General features: G+C 36.4%; 1 protein-coding gene and 1 long non-coding RNA gene across 5 annotated transcripts in view; both read left to right on the forward strand.

The window, feature by feature from the left end:
• Window positions 1-18,959, forward strand: part of LOC149252460 (anthranilate synthase alpha subunit 1, chloroplastic-like) — a 504,560-nt gene that overhangs the window by 187,023 nt on the left and 298,578 nt on the right. The window contains exons 1-2 of one of the 4 annotated variants that reach the window (XM_089459699.1): window positions 5,812-6,393; window positions 6,503-6,681. The exons of 1 other annotated variant lie outside the window; for it this stretch is intronic. In XM_089459699.1, the coding sequence (XP_089315825.1) occupies window positions 6,144-6,393; window positions 6,503-6,681 (429 nt within the window). In that variant the 5' untranslated portion in view covers window positions 5,812-6,143. Of the gene's footprint in view, window positions 1-5,811; window positions 6,394-6,502; window positions 6,682-18,959 lie in introns of those variants that run through there. 2 more of the 4 variants (XM_089459701.1, XM_089459702.1) reach the window with 2 other exon arrangements.
• LOC149252461 (uncharacterized) lies at window positions 12,928-14,000 on the forward strand. Its single transcript, XR_016266944.1, has 3 exons — window positions 12,928-13,391; window positions 13,505-13,854; window positions 13,957-14,000. It is a non-coding gene; the product is annotated as an uncharacterized LOC149252461 (long non-coding RNA).

The following is an 18,959-nucleotide window of genomic DNA, read 5'->3' on the forward strand; positions in this document are numbered from 1 at the left end:
CTAGAACCCTTGGCGGTAGTGAGAGAAGGGAATCCCTTCAAGATTTCACTGTAGGTTCACAATAGAGTGCAGTTGTAGAAGCCCCTATGCCAGCACATCAAGAAATTCTCTAGTTCGACACGAGGAATTTCGAATGCCCATGAGCTCATGGGAGTGGCCTTCACGCAAGATCAGGAGGGGTACAACTGTAGGGCACTTAGTAAACCATTACCGCTAGCATCGAATACTGGTGTCAGACTTCATAGAACCCCTGAGGTAGAACCATGGTCAAAACGACCAACCGAAAGAGATTGGCTCAGGGCTGGAACAAACTATCATGTCAATCATTGAGGTCCCAATCCCATGCATCGCATTAGGTAGGGCAAGGATCCCTTCATTGAGCCTTGGCAGAATTCAAGTGCAAACTTGATTCAGAGCAAGGAGGCAAGCGTTAGACTTATAGTGCAATCCATCCTACCTATGAAAGGTAAACCCTAAACATGGAATTCGTAGATTAACTGTTGAGGAGGTGCAACATGGTGATTGGATGAGGATATCAACATGGGAAGGAGGTGAATACTTGAAGAAGTTAGTTGCAACAAATGAAAAGATGGTAAGATGATGACAACAAAGATGAGCTCGATGACACGACAACCCAACGGTCATGCTATTGGTCAGAGGTGGACCCCCCTAACAAGTGAGCCTATTGGGCTCACCCCAGAATATTTGCAAGGGTGAAGGAAGATGAGAGTGGGGTGGACTAAGCAGGATAATGTGGTAGAGCCACCACAGGTACCAATCGAAGTGAGGAACGTGTGAGGGTCCGACCCCACCCAGATTAATAAAAGGAAGCAACAACTAAAGGCACCTAGTTAGAGCACTAGGGTATGTTGCCAGGGTGATGGGTGCCCAACACTCATACCATTGGCCAAAAGGGTGGCCCACTGACTAGGTTGCCTAGAAATTATATCCTAGAAGAAATGAGGGACACACTTGGGGAATCGTCGGGAAGGCCAAAGCGAGATGATGTCACTCGTCGTCACCTTATAAATTTTGGAGAGAGGAAACAAATACATCAGGAAGGAACCGACGAGATGATGTAAGGTCGGCTAGGCTAGTCGCCATGCAAGCCCTTTTTCATTGGGGAAGAGGTCCCACCTGATAGGTTAGCCCGCCACAAGGACCCCATAAATGTTAGACGACGAGATAAGGAAAGCGTTGGGTAGGTAAGAGGAAGAGGCCAACCTCGACTGGTTCAAGGGTTGACTGCCACATAAGCCAATGACAGACTTCCATGTGGTATCTAGATGGAGTGGCAGGGCGTAATCTTTGTGAGGTAATATCTTACGATCCAACATTCAGATTGAGGTAAAATTTAGATCGCCAGATTTGTTCTGACGAGATGGATGCAATGGTGATAGTCAAATCCGAGTTTAGTGGATTTGGAAGAGGTCAAAATTTTTATACCCCATTTTCATAACGGTACCTTGGAGATTGAGTATGCATAGTGACCAACACCTACCCTGAGCACTGGGTAAGGGGTGATGTTAGAATTAAAACATTGCACAACGAAACACAAAGGAAGTTATAGTTATAATACAAAACCCTGAGACTAGGGTTTCAACCACAAATCCATAAATCAATCAATACACATTAGCTATAAACACTTATCTACCTAAAAGACAAACTAGTTGTTTACTTTCCACATTCCACCTAGCTATAGACCTCGTGGTTCATTAGTCTTAACCATGTGTCACCCCAAGTTGGGGCCGCAACTCCACAAGCAATGGTAAAACGATAAAAATAACATATCCATGGCCAAGGCACCAACCCAAAATGACTCCAATCATTGTGATATGCTTCCCTGAACCTGTGCCAAAGTGGCATACCCTTCTCCAAGACCTACTAGTCCCTTTGCAATGGCCACCTTTAAGGGTGCCTTACGACCAGCTAGGAACTTCTCAGCAATAGGACTCCAGCAGCTCATGCTGCTTTCAAAGCTTCCAGGCACCCTTCTAGGCCATAACTGGCTTGGTGAGCTCTAGAACCCAAGTGTCACACCCTTCTTTGGGACTTGTTAGTCCCTTTGTGATGCCCACCTTCCAGGGCTCACCAACTGGTCACCAACACTCTAGTCTATTCCAGAATCCTAGCAGAGGACTCACCGACTAGAAATCCCCAATCAGTTGTGAAATCCCCATTCAGTTCCAGAACCCCCACACTGGGTTCACCAATTGGTACATAACCCCAAAACCACTATCTACCTCCTACCATGAAAATGGATCCTGAATATAGATGATGGTGAGGCAATAAAATAATGAGGAATAATGACGAGGAACATTGATAGGTAATTCCCAAGTGAAAAAAATGTTGAGGATGGATGGATAATGGCTCTATAAGTATCTTTATAATGCATGGATACTCCTCACCATGTGACCTCTCCTTGAATCCACATGGGGCCCTAGGTTCCCTCTTCCCAAACACCAAACACCACACCCATTGCTTGTTGCCATGGAGTTGCACAACCCCCTATACTCTTTTCCATGGAGTGGGCTACACAACTAGTTGCTCTTTTAAGCAAATAAGTGTTTACAATGATGTTTATTGATTGATTTATGGATTTATTATTGAAACCCTAGTCTCGGGGTTTTGTATTATAATTATAACTTCCTTTGTATTCCGCTATGCAATGTTATAATTATTTTTATATGTGTTAAAATTTGTATCACAGGCATTTTACATTTGCATTCACAAAAGCCAGGTACTGCTAGGTGTAGAGATAGTTGTGGTAGGGCTAAGGTTTACACTTTCACGGATAAATTGAGTGTCTTGAAGTAATGTGGTTGTAGTAATGTTGCTCAACAAGAGTCCGGGGATGTTACAATATTCTTCATAACAAACTTATCAAGCTAGAATTCAACCTTCTTGTTAGTTTGAATTAGTTGGGGTATAGATGAAAAATATGCACTCAAATTTAGTACAGGTTAAGCACCAATTGTCACACCATTACGAGATTCAATCCTACCACAACCAACCATAGTGAATGTATAATCATTTGTGATAAATAATTCTTCTTATATTGCTTTACTTAATGAATAAAAGAGACATTCTTAACAAAATGATGGGTATAACCAGAGTTGGCTATTGGTTCATTTTTGGAAGTGTAAGTATACAATGCTTAAGATGTACTAATGGAGAAAGTGTAGTTACATCTCTTACCTTTTAAAAGTATATGATGTAGGTTGATTAGTCAACTAGTTAACGACTCACTTCAAGCTTCTTAATATTATCCTCAAGATCTCTAGTCTTCTTTTAACATCCTTACTCAATATATCATGTCTTTCCATAGTACTGGAAAGTCTTCTTTGTCTTACCTTTCTTATTTAATGGCTAATAATCTTGCTTCTTGTAATCAATCTAGTTGACACAACTCTTATCATGGTAACCTTTTCTTTTAAGGAGATGGACCTATTGCTTACTCTTCATCAAGCAACTTTTCTTATGCCCTAATTGACAAACCATAAACAAAGTCAAAGGTATAATCCTCACCATCTTCTTTTTATGGAAGGCCAATTAGCTCAGAATGTTAAACCTAACACATCATAGGGTGAAACGAAATACATCAAGATTATGGTTATAAGTTGGTTCCTTTCTTAAAAAAAAACCTTTCCACATTCCCCCAATTTTAACTTAAGCTCTTTTGTGTGAACCAAATAATCATCAATCCCATCATATAAAAGAGGATTAAGAGACCTCAATACTTTCTCAATTTGAATAACCAAACTTTTGTTGATCTTGTCAAACACTGTCTTCAACTCTTTCTAGGTCTGACCCAAACCATCAATCTTATTGTGTGAAACTTGATCCTCTCAGCAATGTAGGTCAATGTGGCTCCTACATCCTTCTTCCCATTAATAATGAAGTTCTCATGCTCATCCTTAGGGTTCGAAAATGTGATTTTTGTACATTGCTAAAGAGCTTTACTCTTTAAATATTGTTTCCATATCTTGTGCCCATTATCATAGCGACGATGATTTGAAACCATGAGTTTTTTCTTAAGACTTACAATCATTATGAAAAACCCTAGTCTAATATGGAAGTTGAAACTTGTGTCAATTTACTGGAGAGATCTAACTCTACAAAAGTGTATATGCAAGTGATAACCTCTAAAGTGACTTGCAAAACACAATGGGGTCTCAAACCAATGGTTTTATTACCATGGCAAAGAACTAAAGATTTGCATAAGCGAATAAAAATGAATTCTAAGAAGAGATGGTGTTGTTGTACACTGATATAACATTACATCACAAGTAAATATAGCTCTATATTAATGGACAACGCACATATCGTGATGATAGACTATTTCATAAGATTGCTTATATATAGTTCAAAACCCAACTAACTCCCATAAGATAAGGAAGAAATAGTCAACTTTAATCAGGTTAGGTGTTCCAAGACCCCCAACTTTTATGCCTCAACTTACACATTAGGGGACCTAACAATGACTCCTTGTTGGTGTAACGACTCAATGGATTCCTTAATGGACCTTCTATTGTCAATATAATTTCATTGATTGCCTAAAAAAGAATTGGAAATAAGACGGACATTTTGTTCCATAAAAAATACTAACAACATGAATAGAGAAATCAAAAATATAATATAACTAAAAGTTATTTAATGTTATAACAAAATACGATATGACTAAACACTATTTAATTTTGTAACAAAATCCTCTTAATCTATTAAATCCAACGTTATAAAAAAATAAAATTAAAATTATTTTAAAATTTTAATATTTATTTTTAAAATTTAAATCAATTCATAATCAAACAAAACTCCCAAAGTCATCTTTCCACAATACAGGAAACTTGATTTAAATTATAATTATATTTAAAAAAAGTTATTGTTAAATTTATAACTTAAAAATACTTATATATATAAATATAAATATAATAATAAAACATTTAACTTATTTAGATATAATATTGAAACGAAAATAACTCTTTTGTTGGTTAGTCCGCTTGGCCCACATCAACCTGGAGAATGTTTGAATTTGTTATACCTTTGGAGTTTAGAATGAAGAACCAAGAACCAATAATTTTAATTTTTTATTTATTTATTTATTATTATTATTATTATTTATATATATATTTATTATTATTATTATTTTTACTATGGTAAGAATTAAGGTATATATATATATTATTTTTAATAAGAATTAAAGAAAAATTAATATAGTCAATATAACTAATACAAAGGCAGCTCCATTTCCAAAAGAATGTCTTGCCACACTGTGATAGAGATACCATTATAGTTTAAAAAGTTCATAAATTAGTTTGGAAAATAAAATAATCGTTTTTTTGTAAAATTATGATAAAATTTAGCAAGAATTTTTGAAGATTCAGATTATAGCTGTCAAATTTCAAGATTTTAGCTAAACTAAAATTCTTGATAATGTTAAATACATTTCTACGTTAAAAAAACCATTCAAACACTCTAACCTTCTAATTTTTTTTTACCAGATTTCAAAATTAATCCATTTGGACAACGCTACTGCTCTTAGGACGAACTTAATTGCAAACAACTTTATTTTGACTTTTAAAAGGTAACGAAGTTAGAACAGCGCAAGGCTTTTCCTATTTCCACCTCTATAGCATTATAAATATTATCTGACATGCGAGAGATATAGCATTTTAAATACTATCTGACATGCGAGAGAAATAGAGGTGGAAATAGGAAAAGCCATCGAGACACTACTCAAGAGAGTAATCTGTGCCAAAAGGTAATGCAGACATAATATCGAAAACGCAAATGAACAATAAATTAATGTTATCTATGCAGCATCTCATTGCGTTCCACAATGCTTCTAAGTTCTCGTTGATTATGCAGCCAATTCCATCGCTTTCTGAAAGATACTCGACATTTGACAGGGATAATTTCCGTTTTTGTGGTTGGAACTTGAAAGTAGGAACATACAGGGATCATCTGCAGTCCGATCATTTGTTCCTCTTTTCTGTAGCTGATTTTTAACAAACGGGCCAGTCAAGTGAGCTAGGTTTTAACAGGAGGGCGCGGAGACCGACAGACGAAATACAAAAGGATAAGGCTGTCCTTTCGATTTGAATGAAAAGTGGCCATTCACATTTGCATTCTAGCTGGTTAAGATGGAATGCCTGATGTCGATTCCATCTGGGCATGCATGTCATGGCAGACTGAGCCGTACCAGTATCAAATCTCTTGTGCCCTCTTCTAGGCCCACATTTAGGAGAATGCAAATGAAGGCCATTGAGAATCAACAACGCTCATGTTCTTCTCCTAAACGTCATGTGGCCGTCCGTTCTATGGCCGGGGCCACTAGTGCCCTCACAGAAATGGCGGATGATCCTGTTCCTTCTCATCCCGTTTCTTCATCAGGTACTATTTTATTCAATTTGGTATTTTTTTAGTGTTGTGCCTCCAGAGATTTGAACTATTTTTTTTTATGAGTGATTACATACATTAACTGGTAGGGCCATTCCATCAGATTATGTGAAATTCGTGGAGATGTCCAAGGACGGTAACTTGATACCACTCTACCGCTGTATATTTTCCGATCACTTGACACCAGTGCTTGCTTATCGATGTTTAGTGAGCCAAGATGATAGGGAGGCCCCGAGTTTTTTATTCGAGTCTGTGGATCAAGGTCGTAAGAGCATCAACGTGGTAACACTTTCTACATTTGCAATTTCATATTCAATGCATCCATATGCACATTGTCAAAGCTGGACATGATAGGATTTGAACCCAGAACCTATTCCTGACTATCGGGATTCTTACCATACATGCTCCTTTTTTAAATGCCGGGCACCCTTAAGGGTCCGGTGTAAAAGGGTGGATTGCCACAACCAACACACTCATGCCAGGTTTTTGCCAATGCGTGGCTTTGATACCAAGTTGAAAACTAGATAGGCTAGCAATTGAACCTACGACCTGCCTGTTAATATATTTTGTCATCCTGTGACGTCTGTCAAACTTTTTATCAGAACATCTTTACGTGAAACATTTGATTTGTTAATATTAAAAATCTAGGCTTGTAGTGGTTGTAGCTAACCCATGGAAATGAAAAACGCATGGCTTGGAGGAAAAGTTAGAAATTGGTAATGTCTCATTTAGGCAATCGAAAAAGGAAGTATCCTACTCAAGTAACTGCAACAAAAGCAGGTAGAGTGGGGAATCGCGATTCGGGTATAAAAAGGCAGTAGTCATGCAAAAGCCCTGGTTCTGATCTTTGTGAAATTTAATATGCAGTGAAGGATAAATAGTAATGGTAGCACTAGTTCAGTCTGCTGCAAAAGTAAAATGTGTCCCATGAAGAGACAAATTAACGGTTTATATTAACCTTGGCACAGATGCCATTATGTTGATAACGTATTGAACTATCCTTCAATGTCACTGTCCATGCCATCTAGCGCATGGTGCACTTGAACAGTTGTATGCTATTTGTATAACTGTATGTTAGAAGTGTTGTAGAGAAAATCAGTGTAGTCGCAGTAGGCACAGACTTTTAAGAGGTCATTCTTTGTATTGTGATTACCATGTTGTAGGCCTGTTGCCTACTTGTCCAAAGTAAAGGGATCATTCTCATACCGTTGGGAACATTAATTCTTAGAAACAAAAGGGCGTTTGACAGAGGTCATAATTTATGACAGGAGTTCCTCACACAATTACATATATGAGAGATACTGGTTTCCATTTTCAAATCGCAGCGATGCACCTGCTAGTTCATGAAGGGGAGAAGAGTGAGCTGCCTTGCATTAACGTCACATGTAGCCATTGCATGACCATAAGAAGTCCCAATAATGGATAATGTAGCTATTTACGTTGTGTTTTTAATAGAAAATGGATAATTATTTATTTATTTTTGTATTTGGTGAAATATACCATTATTACTACCACAACTGTCGAGGAAAACTCCTGACTTGATTTGATAGCTTGCAAACCATATCGAGTAAAGTCTAGCTCATGAGAGTGCTACCACATTCCATCACTACCATATTCAATCATTACTTCAAGTTTCTCCTATAGCTTAGCGGTTGGTTTTCACTATAATTGACCTGGTTCAGCTCTCCATCATTTGAATCCAACTCCTTTGAAAATAGATCATTTTTTATTAATAGATTTTTTTACTCTTGCTACCATATATTTTATAATTTTTTTTAATATCAATCATATTATCTATCTAACTCTTACATTTTCATCTCCATATCTTTACATAATTATAAAAATGTTTGTTTTTTTTCTTTCATCTTTCTCAATGCCGATCCCATAAATAATCCAATGTTTGTAGCCATAGATTGTCAAGACCTAAAGCCATAGATTTTGAAGACCTATTGTGAAGAGAAATCAATTTTTTAAGCATGTTTTACTCAATGTTTAGATCTTTGTTACAAAATCATATACATTAGAAAAGTCTACTCCTTATTGTGGGTTAATTGGTTCTCATGTAATTTGGAAGTGACAGAGAAAAGAGAGGTCTTGTTATTAGAGATAGGACTCTCATGCCTTTTGAGAATCCTTTTCAACTCAAGGATTTCTCGGCAATTATTATTCCCTTAGTGCATTAAGTTACTAAGGTTTTCCATATGTCCCAAATTTCAAACACAACTACCAAGAATCCTATCCAAATAATACAAAACAACCTTGGAGCCCTTCCATTTAAACACTTCCTCATTCCCTAGAATGAGAGGCCAAAAGGCAATTTGGCTTACCAAATTCACGTACGAGCAAGATGTGTACAAAGGCACTCGAATAGATTGCCAAATAGGACACCCAAACCTAGATGAGATTGTCCCCTTTAAATCATACTGTAGACCCAAATCAAATTTGTGAACCACTTCAAGATTGAGAATTATACCGATAATCTTAGAGGGAGAGGATTTGAAGATGCCAATACTTACCAAGAGATCAAGTGAAATAAGCAAAGGAACATTCACCAGGGATTGCAAACCCACATTAGTTGCTAAATTGACATGCCTCCCACGAAACTTCCTTTCCTAATTCCAATAGGTCCCATTATTCCATCTACTAGCAGATTTATGTCTTTCCATTCTTCAAAGGGCCGAATCATAGTATGTTCAAAGTATGCGAGGAGACCACTTTTAGGCATCCTCATTGCTTTTTGCTCATGTGAATTAACTCCACACTACCTCATCTAGAGATACATGGAGAGCATGAAATTGTTTTGAAATGTCATTAGTATAACCTTGAGGAATGGGTTTAATGGATAGCCCACTTTTGCTCTTGAGACTTCCTTCATCCATATGAGATGTTGGGTTAGCTAATTGATCTGCTAACTTATTATGTTTCCTCAACACATGATGGAATTCCAATGCTTCTGCTCACCATGGTTTTGGCCATTGGCTGTGCTAGGGTTTGTTTCCCTGTCCGCCTATTGTTGGCTGCCCAGTATTAGGCATAGTTTGTATGGGATTACACAGTTTTGTGCCCTATTTATTATTCTATGAGGACTCCTCATAGTCCTGTCTTGTCACTTGGGGTTCTACGACTAGCCTTCTGTGGGTTGTTTTTTGCCCCTTTTAGGAGAAATTTTTGCAAGGGTCTTTAGACCCGTTTTGTACTTATGGTTGCCTGTGGGTATGTTTGTATGTGCGGCCCCTAGGGTTTACTTTATTGCCCGGATCAATTTTTTTTCCATGGCTTTCATGCTGGCCCTTCTAGGTTTTTTCGAATGGTGATTGTCATTATCTCAATTTGTTTTTTTGGAATGCGTTTATGCATATGCAAAACGTAATTATTTTCTTCCCTAATGAATAAAATTACGCGTCGTTTTTCTACAGAAAGAAAAGATGGATATATCATGAGCGCATTGTGCTTATGTTAAATATATAATTCTATGAAACAAAAGGTTGCACAGTGAATATATGAGCTCATATCTTGCTTCTTAATATGGGATATGGTGTCGAGTCAGCTTGTGTAGAAGGGAGAATGAGTAAAGATGTCGATTTTAATGTGGTCGTCGTTTCCAAATTTAGTGTTACTTGACTTTTCAAAGACACGATCCTTTTTCTTGAAAAAATATCTTTGGAAGATCATCAATAAAGGTCAAAAGATACCATGCATTGGCTAATTATTGTTGATTCAATGTAAAAAGGTAAGTAGGGATAAGTTCCAACTGGGTCTTTTCTCTCCAATGCTTTGCAACATCAATTGTAAACTAGTGATTCTTATTAATTACACACCCTTTGCATACACCATTTGAAGGCACCATCCTTGGTAGCCCATTAACCATATTAAACTTCATCATTAATTCCATACTTTAGAAATTCAAATATGCCAAATTCTATTATGGTCATTGGTCTTGGCTATGATTTGGTTAATAATCCTAATTAGGGAAATTGTAGAAGTTATAAAGCCTATCTTTAGGGCCAAGAATATCCTTAACAACAATAAAGTCATTGTCAATATCCTTCACAACAAACTTATCAACCTAGGATTTAAATTTCTTACCAATTTGAATTAGTTCGGGTACAAACAACAAATTTGCACTCGAACTTGATATGTAATAAACATCAATGATCACACCATTTTGACATTCATTCTTCGCACAATGGGCAATAGTGGGTGCATAGTCATCTGCAACAAACATTTCTTCTTTTGTAGTTTTACTTAATGAAGAAAGAGAAGCATTCTTAGCCGTACGATGAGTGGAACCAGAGTCTACCATCCATTCAATTTTGAAAGTGTGAGCATACAATCATTGAGAAGTACTAATGGAGGACGTGTATTTATCTCCCTTACCTTTTAATGGTCAATGTTGTAGATTGATCAATCGACTAGTGGACACCTCACCTCCAAGCGTTTTAACCTTATACTCAAGATCTTTGCTCTTCTTCTAGCAAAACTTCTTGACGTGTCTTGCCTTTCATATTGACAATTCTTCTTCTTATTACATTTTTTAGCCAGTCATTGATCATTAAGCCCCTTCTAGTTGATTTGGTTGACAAATCCTTATCTCGGTAACCTCTATGATCTTTCTCTTGATTATATTCTTAGCCTCTTTCTCTATGGTTGTATTGATCTTTGTGTTCAAATAGTAGTCTTGTTGCTTATTCTCAAGTTTACCTTCATAAAACAAGTTTTCTTGTGTCCTAATTAGCAAAGCATAGAATGAGTCATACAATAGTTCTTATCATCTTCTTTATAGAAGGCCAACTAGCACAAAAAGTTGAACATAAAACATAATAATGTACATCATTAGTTTCATTAGGATCATTTTTATTAGATGTCCATCTTTTTTTAAAAATCCTTTCCACATTTACCAAATTTTTATTGGAACTACTTCATGTAAGCCAAATAGTCTTCAATCCCATCAAAGGAGAGAGGGTTGAGAGAGATCAACTCTTTTTCAATCCACATACCTTGATTTTCATAGACCTTATCAAACAAGGTTTCCATCTTCTTCTAGAGTTGATTTGAATCAGTGATTCCACTTGTATGAAAGTGAATCTCCTTGGAAATATAGGGCATTACGACTTCTACAATCTTGTCCTGACATTGAACTTTTCATGTTCATCCTTAGGTCCGGAACCACAGTTTTCATAAACTACGAAAGAACTTTACTCTTTAACAACATTTCCACACCTTGTCCACATGCCATAGTTATGTCCATTCAAAACCACAAATTCTTGCTTAGAACGTATAATCACTTTGTAAAACCCTAATCTAGTATGCAAGTTGACACCTATGTCAATTTATTGGAAAATTCTGACTCGATAGGGACATGTATGCAAGTGATGGCCTCAAAAGCAACTTGTAGACAATATATACGTTCTCAAACTAATAACTGTGATACCATGTTGGAGAACTAGAGAATCACAAAAGAAAATAAGAATATATTCCAAGAAAAGGTGGTGTCGATATACACAATTACAACATTTACTCATAAGTGAGCATAGCCCAACATACAATGGATAACACACATATCATGGTTATATATTAATCCATATGATTCTCTATATACAACTCTAAGGTAAGGAAGACATAGCCAAATTTGATCACCTTAGGTGCACCATCAACTCTACTTTTTTTGCCATAACCTGCACACTCGTCAACCTAATTGGGACCACCTTTACTTGGTTTGATTTCCCAATCAACCTCTTGCTCGACCTTCCACTATTGACATAATTACATTTTCTCTGAAAGATCCATAGCTAGATAACTTGCTAATCCAACATGAGGACTCCAACCACTTGATGTTGAGAAGCTAAGGATATGCTACAACAATGGGCCATCTAACCTTGTAGCAAATGTCACTTTTTGGAATATAAGAACATAGGAAATCAAAACTCCAACTCCAACCACTTGGTGCAGAAAAGCCAAGGACACACTATCACTAAGGGCCATCTAATCTTGTAGCAAGTTTTGCTCGATTATTGGAATTTGAAAATATAGGAAATCATATTTCCGACCCAACTACTTATGCAAAGAAGCTAAAAATGTGCTATGACTAGGGGCTATCTAATCTTATAACAAACTTCCCTCCCATTGTTGAAATTTGATACCATAAAAAATTATAATTCTCATCCAATTTTAGAAGAACTAATTGAATAATAATTAGACCAAACCTTTAAATTGATAATTGAATGATAATTAGACAAAATCTCTAAATTACCTTTTCAAAATTAAAAAAAACCTTTACGTCAATTTTTTTTTCCTTTTACTATACTACTCCCTATCCTATACTCACAACAAAATTTTTATCACGATAATATAAAAATAAGTACATCACAACCTTAATAAAAATGATTAAAAACAACTTTATATTAAATTTTAGAATAATTCAATCACAACACATTTTGAAAGAAACAAATGGAAAATAAATCACGTGTCAAACACGACATTCTGGAAAAGGCAAAGTTTAAGAATATCATGGCTCGATCTTGACTTGGAGTCCTTGTTTAAGGATTGAGAATTTTGTTCTCCGCCGCCATCCACATTCGCTACCTTTTCATTGATCAAAGGGACCCAATCTTTAATAAGGACGAGGTATGGGTTGCAACACAACCTAAGGATATCGTAGACTTCGGAGATCAGGAAAGCACTATTATCAAATATGAGTTGATGTTTCAGCAAAAGCAGATTGATAGTCTTATTAAGATGAATCAGGAGCTGCGGGATCAGGCTAAGATTACGGTTGATTTTAATGCTCGTATGCTTGATACGATTCAGAGGCAGAATAAGCTTATTCAGAATAAGGATGCTGAACTTGAGGATCTGCGTGAGATGAATGCTAGTCTTATTAAGCGGAAGAAATCGCTAGACTGGAGGTGAAACTTGCGTCCAATTCCATTGTTACCCTTTTTATTGAATATGCATCGAATCGCATAGCTTTCGAGAACATCCTGTCATACAGGGTAATTCCTGTGATTGTCAACTAGAATTCTTTCATATTGCAATCCTATGATTTATTTACTCCCAAATTTAGTTACTGATTTTTAACCAACTAACCCGTGAGCTGCGTTTCCAGAGACAGAGATCAACTGACGAAATACAAAAAGATAGGGCCATCCATTTGATTTGAATGAACAGTGGCCATTAGCATTTGCATTCAACTTGGTTAAGATGGAATGCTTAATGCGGATTCCCTTGGGCAAACATATCATGGCAGAGCAAGGAGCAGCGATATCAAATCTCTTCTTCCCTTCGCTTCTTCTTCTTCTTCCATCCTCAGGAGTAGGCAATTGAAGTTCGTTCAGAGTCAACAGGGCTCATGTTTTCCCAAGGGCCATGTGACCGCCCGTTCTGCGACCGAAGCCACCGATACCCTCACAACAACGGCGGCTGATCCTCCTCCTTCTCTTCCTTCTTCATCATCAGGTACCCTTTTATTCAATTCAGAATTTCATCAGTGATGTGCTTCCTGAGATTTGAACTCTTTTTTTGAGTGATTATATTAATGGGTAGTGGTAATTTGATCAGATTATGTGAAATTTGTGGAGATGTCCAAGAATGGTAACTTGATACCACTCTACCGCTGCATATTTTCGGATCACCTAACACTAGTGCTTGCTTATCGGTGCTTGGTAAGCCAAGATGGTAGAGACGCCCCGAGTTTCTTATTCGAGTCTATGGAGCAAGGGCAGATGGGTGCCAATGTGGTACAATTTCTACGTTTGCATTTTCTTCTTTACTGCATTCATATACACCTAGTTGAAAACTGGATAAGATAGGAATGAAACCAATAACCTAGCCCTGGCCATTGGGCTTTTCTACCATTCAGCCACATGCCCCCCCTTTTTTTTAACGCCGGGCACCCATAAGGGTTCGGTGTAGAAGCGTAGATCGCCACATCCAGCACACTCCCTCATGCGGGCTTTAACCAATGCCTGGCTTTGATCCCTTGATAGGCTAGCATTGGAACATAGGATGTCGATGTTACAACATTTTGTCATCTCGTCATGTCTGTTAAGACGTTCGTAAGAGCATCTTTATTTGAAGCATATGATTTTTTATTATTGAAAGTCTAGGCTTGTAGTGGGAGTAGCTGACCATAGGAATGAAAAACGCATGGCCTTCAGTAAACATTAGAAATTAGTAATGCCTCATTGATGTAACCAAAAAAGAAGTATCATGCTAATGTAATTGCGACGACAGCAAGTAAAGAGGGGAATCAACTATAAAATGCTGCAGTCACGCAGAGTGAAGGCATCTTACCCATTAAGAAAACTCAAAATAGCAACAGAAGGCATACATTTCGAAAAGGGAGGTCGAACAGTCAAGAAATTAGGGTATTTCGACAGATATCTAGGTGGTGGCTGCATATAATGATTCCATCTCTAGAAATTTTACAGCGTTGTATCATTAATTGATGGAGCAGGGAGAACAGATTACGAGTGCATGGTGCTTGTCTTAAATTGCCAATTCTATGAAACAAAAAGTTGCACAGTGAATATAAGAGTTCAAATATTCCTTCTATCTCTTGGGATATGGTGTTGAGCCAACTTGTGCGGAAGGGAGAATAAGTAAAACTGGTGATTTTTATGTGGCTGCCATTTCCAAACTCATTTTCAACTTTCGACCAGGCTTATTCTCTCTCCTATTTTACTATGTGTCTGATGGGATGTCTTCTCCTTTTCTTCTATCCCATTAGTCATTCTTCCTTACTTTATCTGTTCCATGCTACATTTTCAGCCGCTTCTTCCTATCGTCTCTTAAGATCACATTGCAGATATCCCATCTAGCTTTGTCAACACTGTTGCTAGCCAGGGTGGGTGCATGGATACTTAGCTACATCCAGTTCAATGAGGTGCACCCTCGACAGTTTACTGCAGAAGTGTTGTTAGCCACATTGAACACATAACTCATGTCATGTCTGAGTGCGTAGCAAAGGACAATTATGTTAAATCTCCTAATACCAGCCCAGATTTATTTTCTCCTAATACAGCTTGAGTAGGCCTAATGGTTAAGATCATGTGTTTCCTCCTAAGAGGTCACAGATTCAAAACCAGAGGGGGGTAGAGTATGTATGCCTTCATAGACTTAGCAGTAAAATCGCTGCGCAGAGGTGGGCCCCTTGTCCCACAAACAAGGGGGTCTCCTACACCAATTTGGTGTTTGGCTTGGCTGTGACCTTAAAATTGGATAATAATAATAATAATAATTTATTCCCAGCAATTTTATTTAAATTCTGAGTTACCGAAAAATAATATCACTTGTATTTTAACCTCTAGAAATATAAGCAGCGGAAAATAAAAATTAGGAGAGATCAATCACACATTGCAGCAGATAAATACCCACAACAATTCTCTGTTCATTCATTAATTTGGAAAATAAGGGTTTTCAACCCATAGAGAATTATAAAGAAAAATACATTTACTTGACCCTGTAACTTGGGCCCCACTAGATGAATTTTGCCTCTTGGAAATAGACCTTTGAAGGAACTCGGCTTGGAGAATTTTGGACCAGCAATTTGCCAAAAAATCGACCCTGCGCCTTCCCTTTGAGCTGCCACTGCTCCTAAGGAAATTTAGCCTTGGCAAATCGGCTTCTCCAATCAAATCGACTTGCCTCTCTCTTCAACAACTTGGCCTTGCAATCTCTAGCAATTCGGCCTCCTAGATATGCCCTTGAATCCTCTTCTACTCTTTCTCTTTTCTGCTTTTGGTAAGCCACTTACACTAGAGAAAATTGCTTTCTTCTATTGTGTCTCCTCTCTTGCGTCTTCACCTCTTCCTTAGGCTTCTTTTTATAATATTCATTAAGCCCAGATCCCTAAGTCACTTAAATAATTAAATTATTTATCTTTAGAAAATGTCTTAATAGTCCGCAATAATTAATTGACTTTAATTATTGTACTTTTCCTAATTTAGACTTAGGAAAGAAGACATAAATTACTTACTCCACCAAGCAAGCACCTAAAGAGACAATAAATCATTTTCCACATGCTAAGACACCAAGACTATGCAAAAGACCTTCCGAAGCTACTATAAGCTTCAACAAATTATTTTTTATAATGATATGTTTTCTTATTGGATACAATCAGCTATTAACTTGATGGTTGCAATATTTATTAGAAATAATATGTTTTTTGGATAGGCTAACACCCACAGGGGATTTGAACCAATGACCTTTTTGCAATGAGTGCCTTAACAATGCACCCATTCACTGTAAATCCAAAGCCCCGTGGACATTATAAATAGTATGTTATTATTTCATAAAGTTTCATTAAAATTTTGAAAGTGCTATATTATATCTTTCTTCAAATCTCAACGAGGAATACTACCTAACTACATATCACATCTCACCTTGAGCATGTGTGTTAGGGACTTGTGTGAGTGGTTTGCATGGAAAATAATCTATCTTATTTTACCACTCAACAATGATCCCAAAGCATTTTTGTTGGTTTGACTCACGGGGATTTGAACCTTGAATCTCATGGTTTACATAATACTTCATAGCAGGGAAATCACCAATTAAGTTGCTCCCATGGGCTTACACTAATCCCAAAGCATATTTTAAATTATTTCTATTAATTTTCAATGAAAAACTTTTATTAATCTCTTTCAGAAAAGGCTAAATTAGAGTCACTTTTCTTGATTAGAATACCATAGTGCACACATTATACCGAGTTGTTTTGGGGTTGGGAATTTTGGTTTGTCATTGAGGAGCCTAAGTGGATTTGATTGTGACGCTCTACAGCCTAGTATGGGAGAGATGTTGTCATATAACGTTACATTTAAAAATAATAAAATAATACTTATGTTAACAAATAAATAAAAAATACTAATAACAAAAAAAAATCAATGTCGGCCATAAATAAAATACTTCAATTTCCACCTTAATTTTACATCAAACTTTATATGGAGAGATAAAGTAATTGAAAGACAAAAATTTAATTTATTTTTTAGCATGAGGGGGAGATGTGTAATTCCTTCACTACTTAATATGGAGTTGATAAATGACATGTAAAAATAATATTATTGATACTACATGATGTATAATTCATTCTATGTTCATTTGACATGTAACATTTAAACCAAAAATATATCAATAACAAAAAATAATTTACTATCAACTATAAATAACATAATTTTTTAAAATTATCTATGGGGTTCACAGACCTCGGAGGTTGGTGACTGCCATGTTCACGAAATACTTGTACCGGACAGATCTATTTGAAGGGATCACTTCTTGTTGGCTCAACCACAGAGCCTGACCCTGAGAGTGTCGAGAGAAATTGAACCCGTGACCTCCAAATAGCAAAGGAGCTTTAACAATGGGGACTCAACCAATTGAGCTAACCCTCGAGGCTATAAATAATATAATTTTATATCAACTTTATATAGAGAAAAATGAAATAATTTTTTTTTCATTGAGGGAGATATGTAATTTATTCCATTCTTAATATAGAGTTTAGTTTAATGAGAGAGAGAGAGAGAGAGAGGTTCTTATTCCATTAATAATTTCTTTCTAATTCAAAGTAGGATAGAGATTTGTAATTCCGTCAATGTCTAATATGGAGTTGACATGTAACATTTGAAACAACAATAATTCAATGTATATGTGTGTGTGTTTACATATATATATATATATAGAGAGAGAGAGAGAGAGAGAGAGAGAGAGGAGCTTTAACAATGGGGACTTAACCAATTGAGCTAACCCTCGAGGCTATAAATAATATAATTTTATATCAACTTTATATAGAGAAAAATGAAATAATTTTTTTTTTCATTGAGGGAGATATGTAATTTATTCCATTCTTAATATAGAGTTTAGTTTAATGAGAGAGAGAGAGAGAGAGAGGTTCTTATTCCATTAATAATTTCTTTCTAATTCAAAGTAGGATAGAGATTTGTAATTCCGTCAATGTCTAATATGGAGTTGACATGTAACATTTGAAACAACAATAATTCAATGTATATGTGTGTGTTTACATATATATATATATATATATATCGAGAGAGAGAGAGAGAGAGAGAGAGAGAGAGAGAGAGAGAGATCATTTAAAAAAATATTAATAACAAAACTAATTTGATGTATTATACAAAATAAGTGAAAATTAAAAGTTTCTTGTAGTTAAAACATTTTATTAGTATAAATCCATCTTAACTCCATATCTACTAAGAGTTGAGAGGAATCAAATCTCTCGAGGTGTAAACCTTTCCTCAAGTTTTGCACTTAAAAAGAGGTTAACATCTTGAGAGGTTTGATCCCTCTCGACACTTGGTAGATCCGTATTTAAGATGGGTTTGTGTTGGTTTTATAGGAAGTCAATAATTTGTCTTAATATAGAGGCTACATTGGTTGCTTAAGATGATTAGGGGATCCAACTTTTAGGAGGGATTTATGGGATATTGTATAGCCTACTTTGTATTTCAACCATATCTTTATTTTCAGTAGATAATTTTCCCTTTGTTAATGGGGTGGGCTTATCAAATTGACCATGGACTTACACCTAGCTTTGGTCATTTGCTTAGGATCAA

The sequence above is a fragment of the Pinus tabuliformis genome, chromosome 7 (genome assembly GCF_031772625.1).
Source record: "Pinus tabuliformis cultivar Carrire ecotype Pingquan chromosome 7, CPIR1, whole genome shotgun sequence".
Taxonomy (NCBI): Eukaryota; Viridiplantae; Streptophyta; class Pinopsida; order Pinales; family Pinaceae; genus Pinus; species Pinus tabuliformis.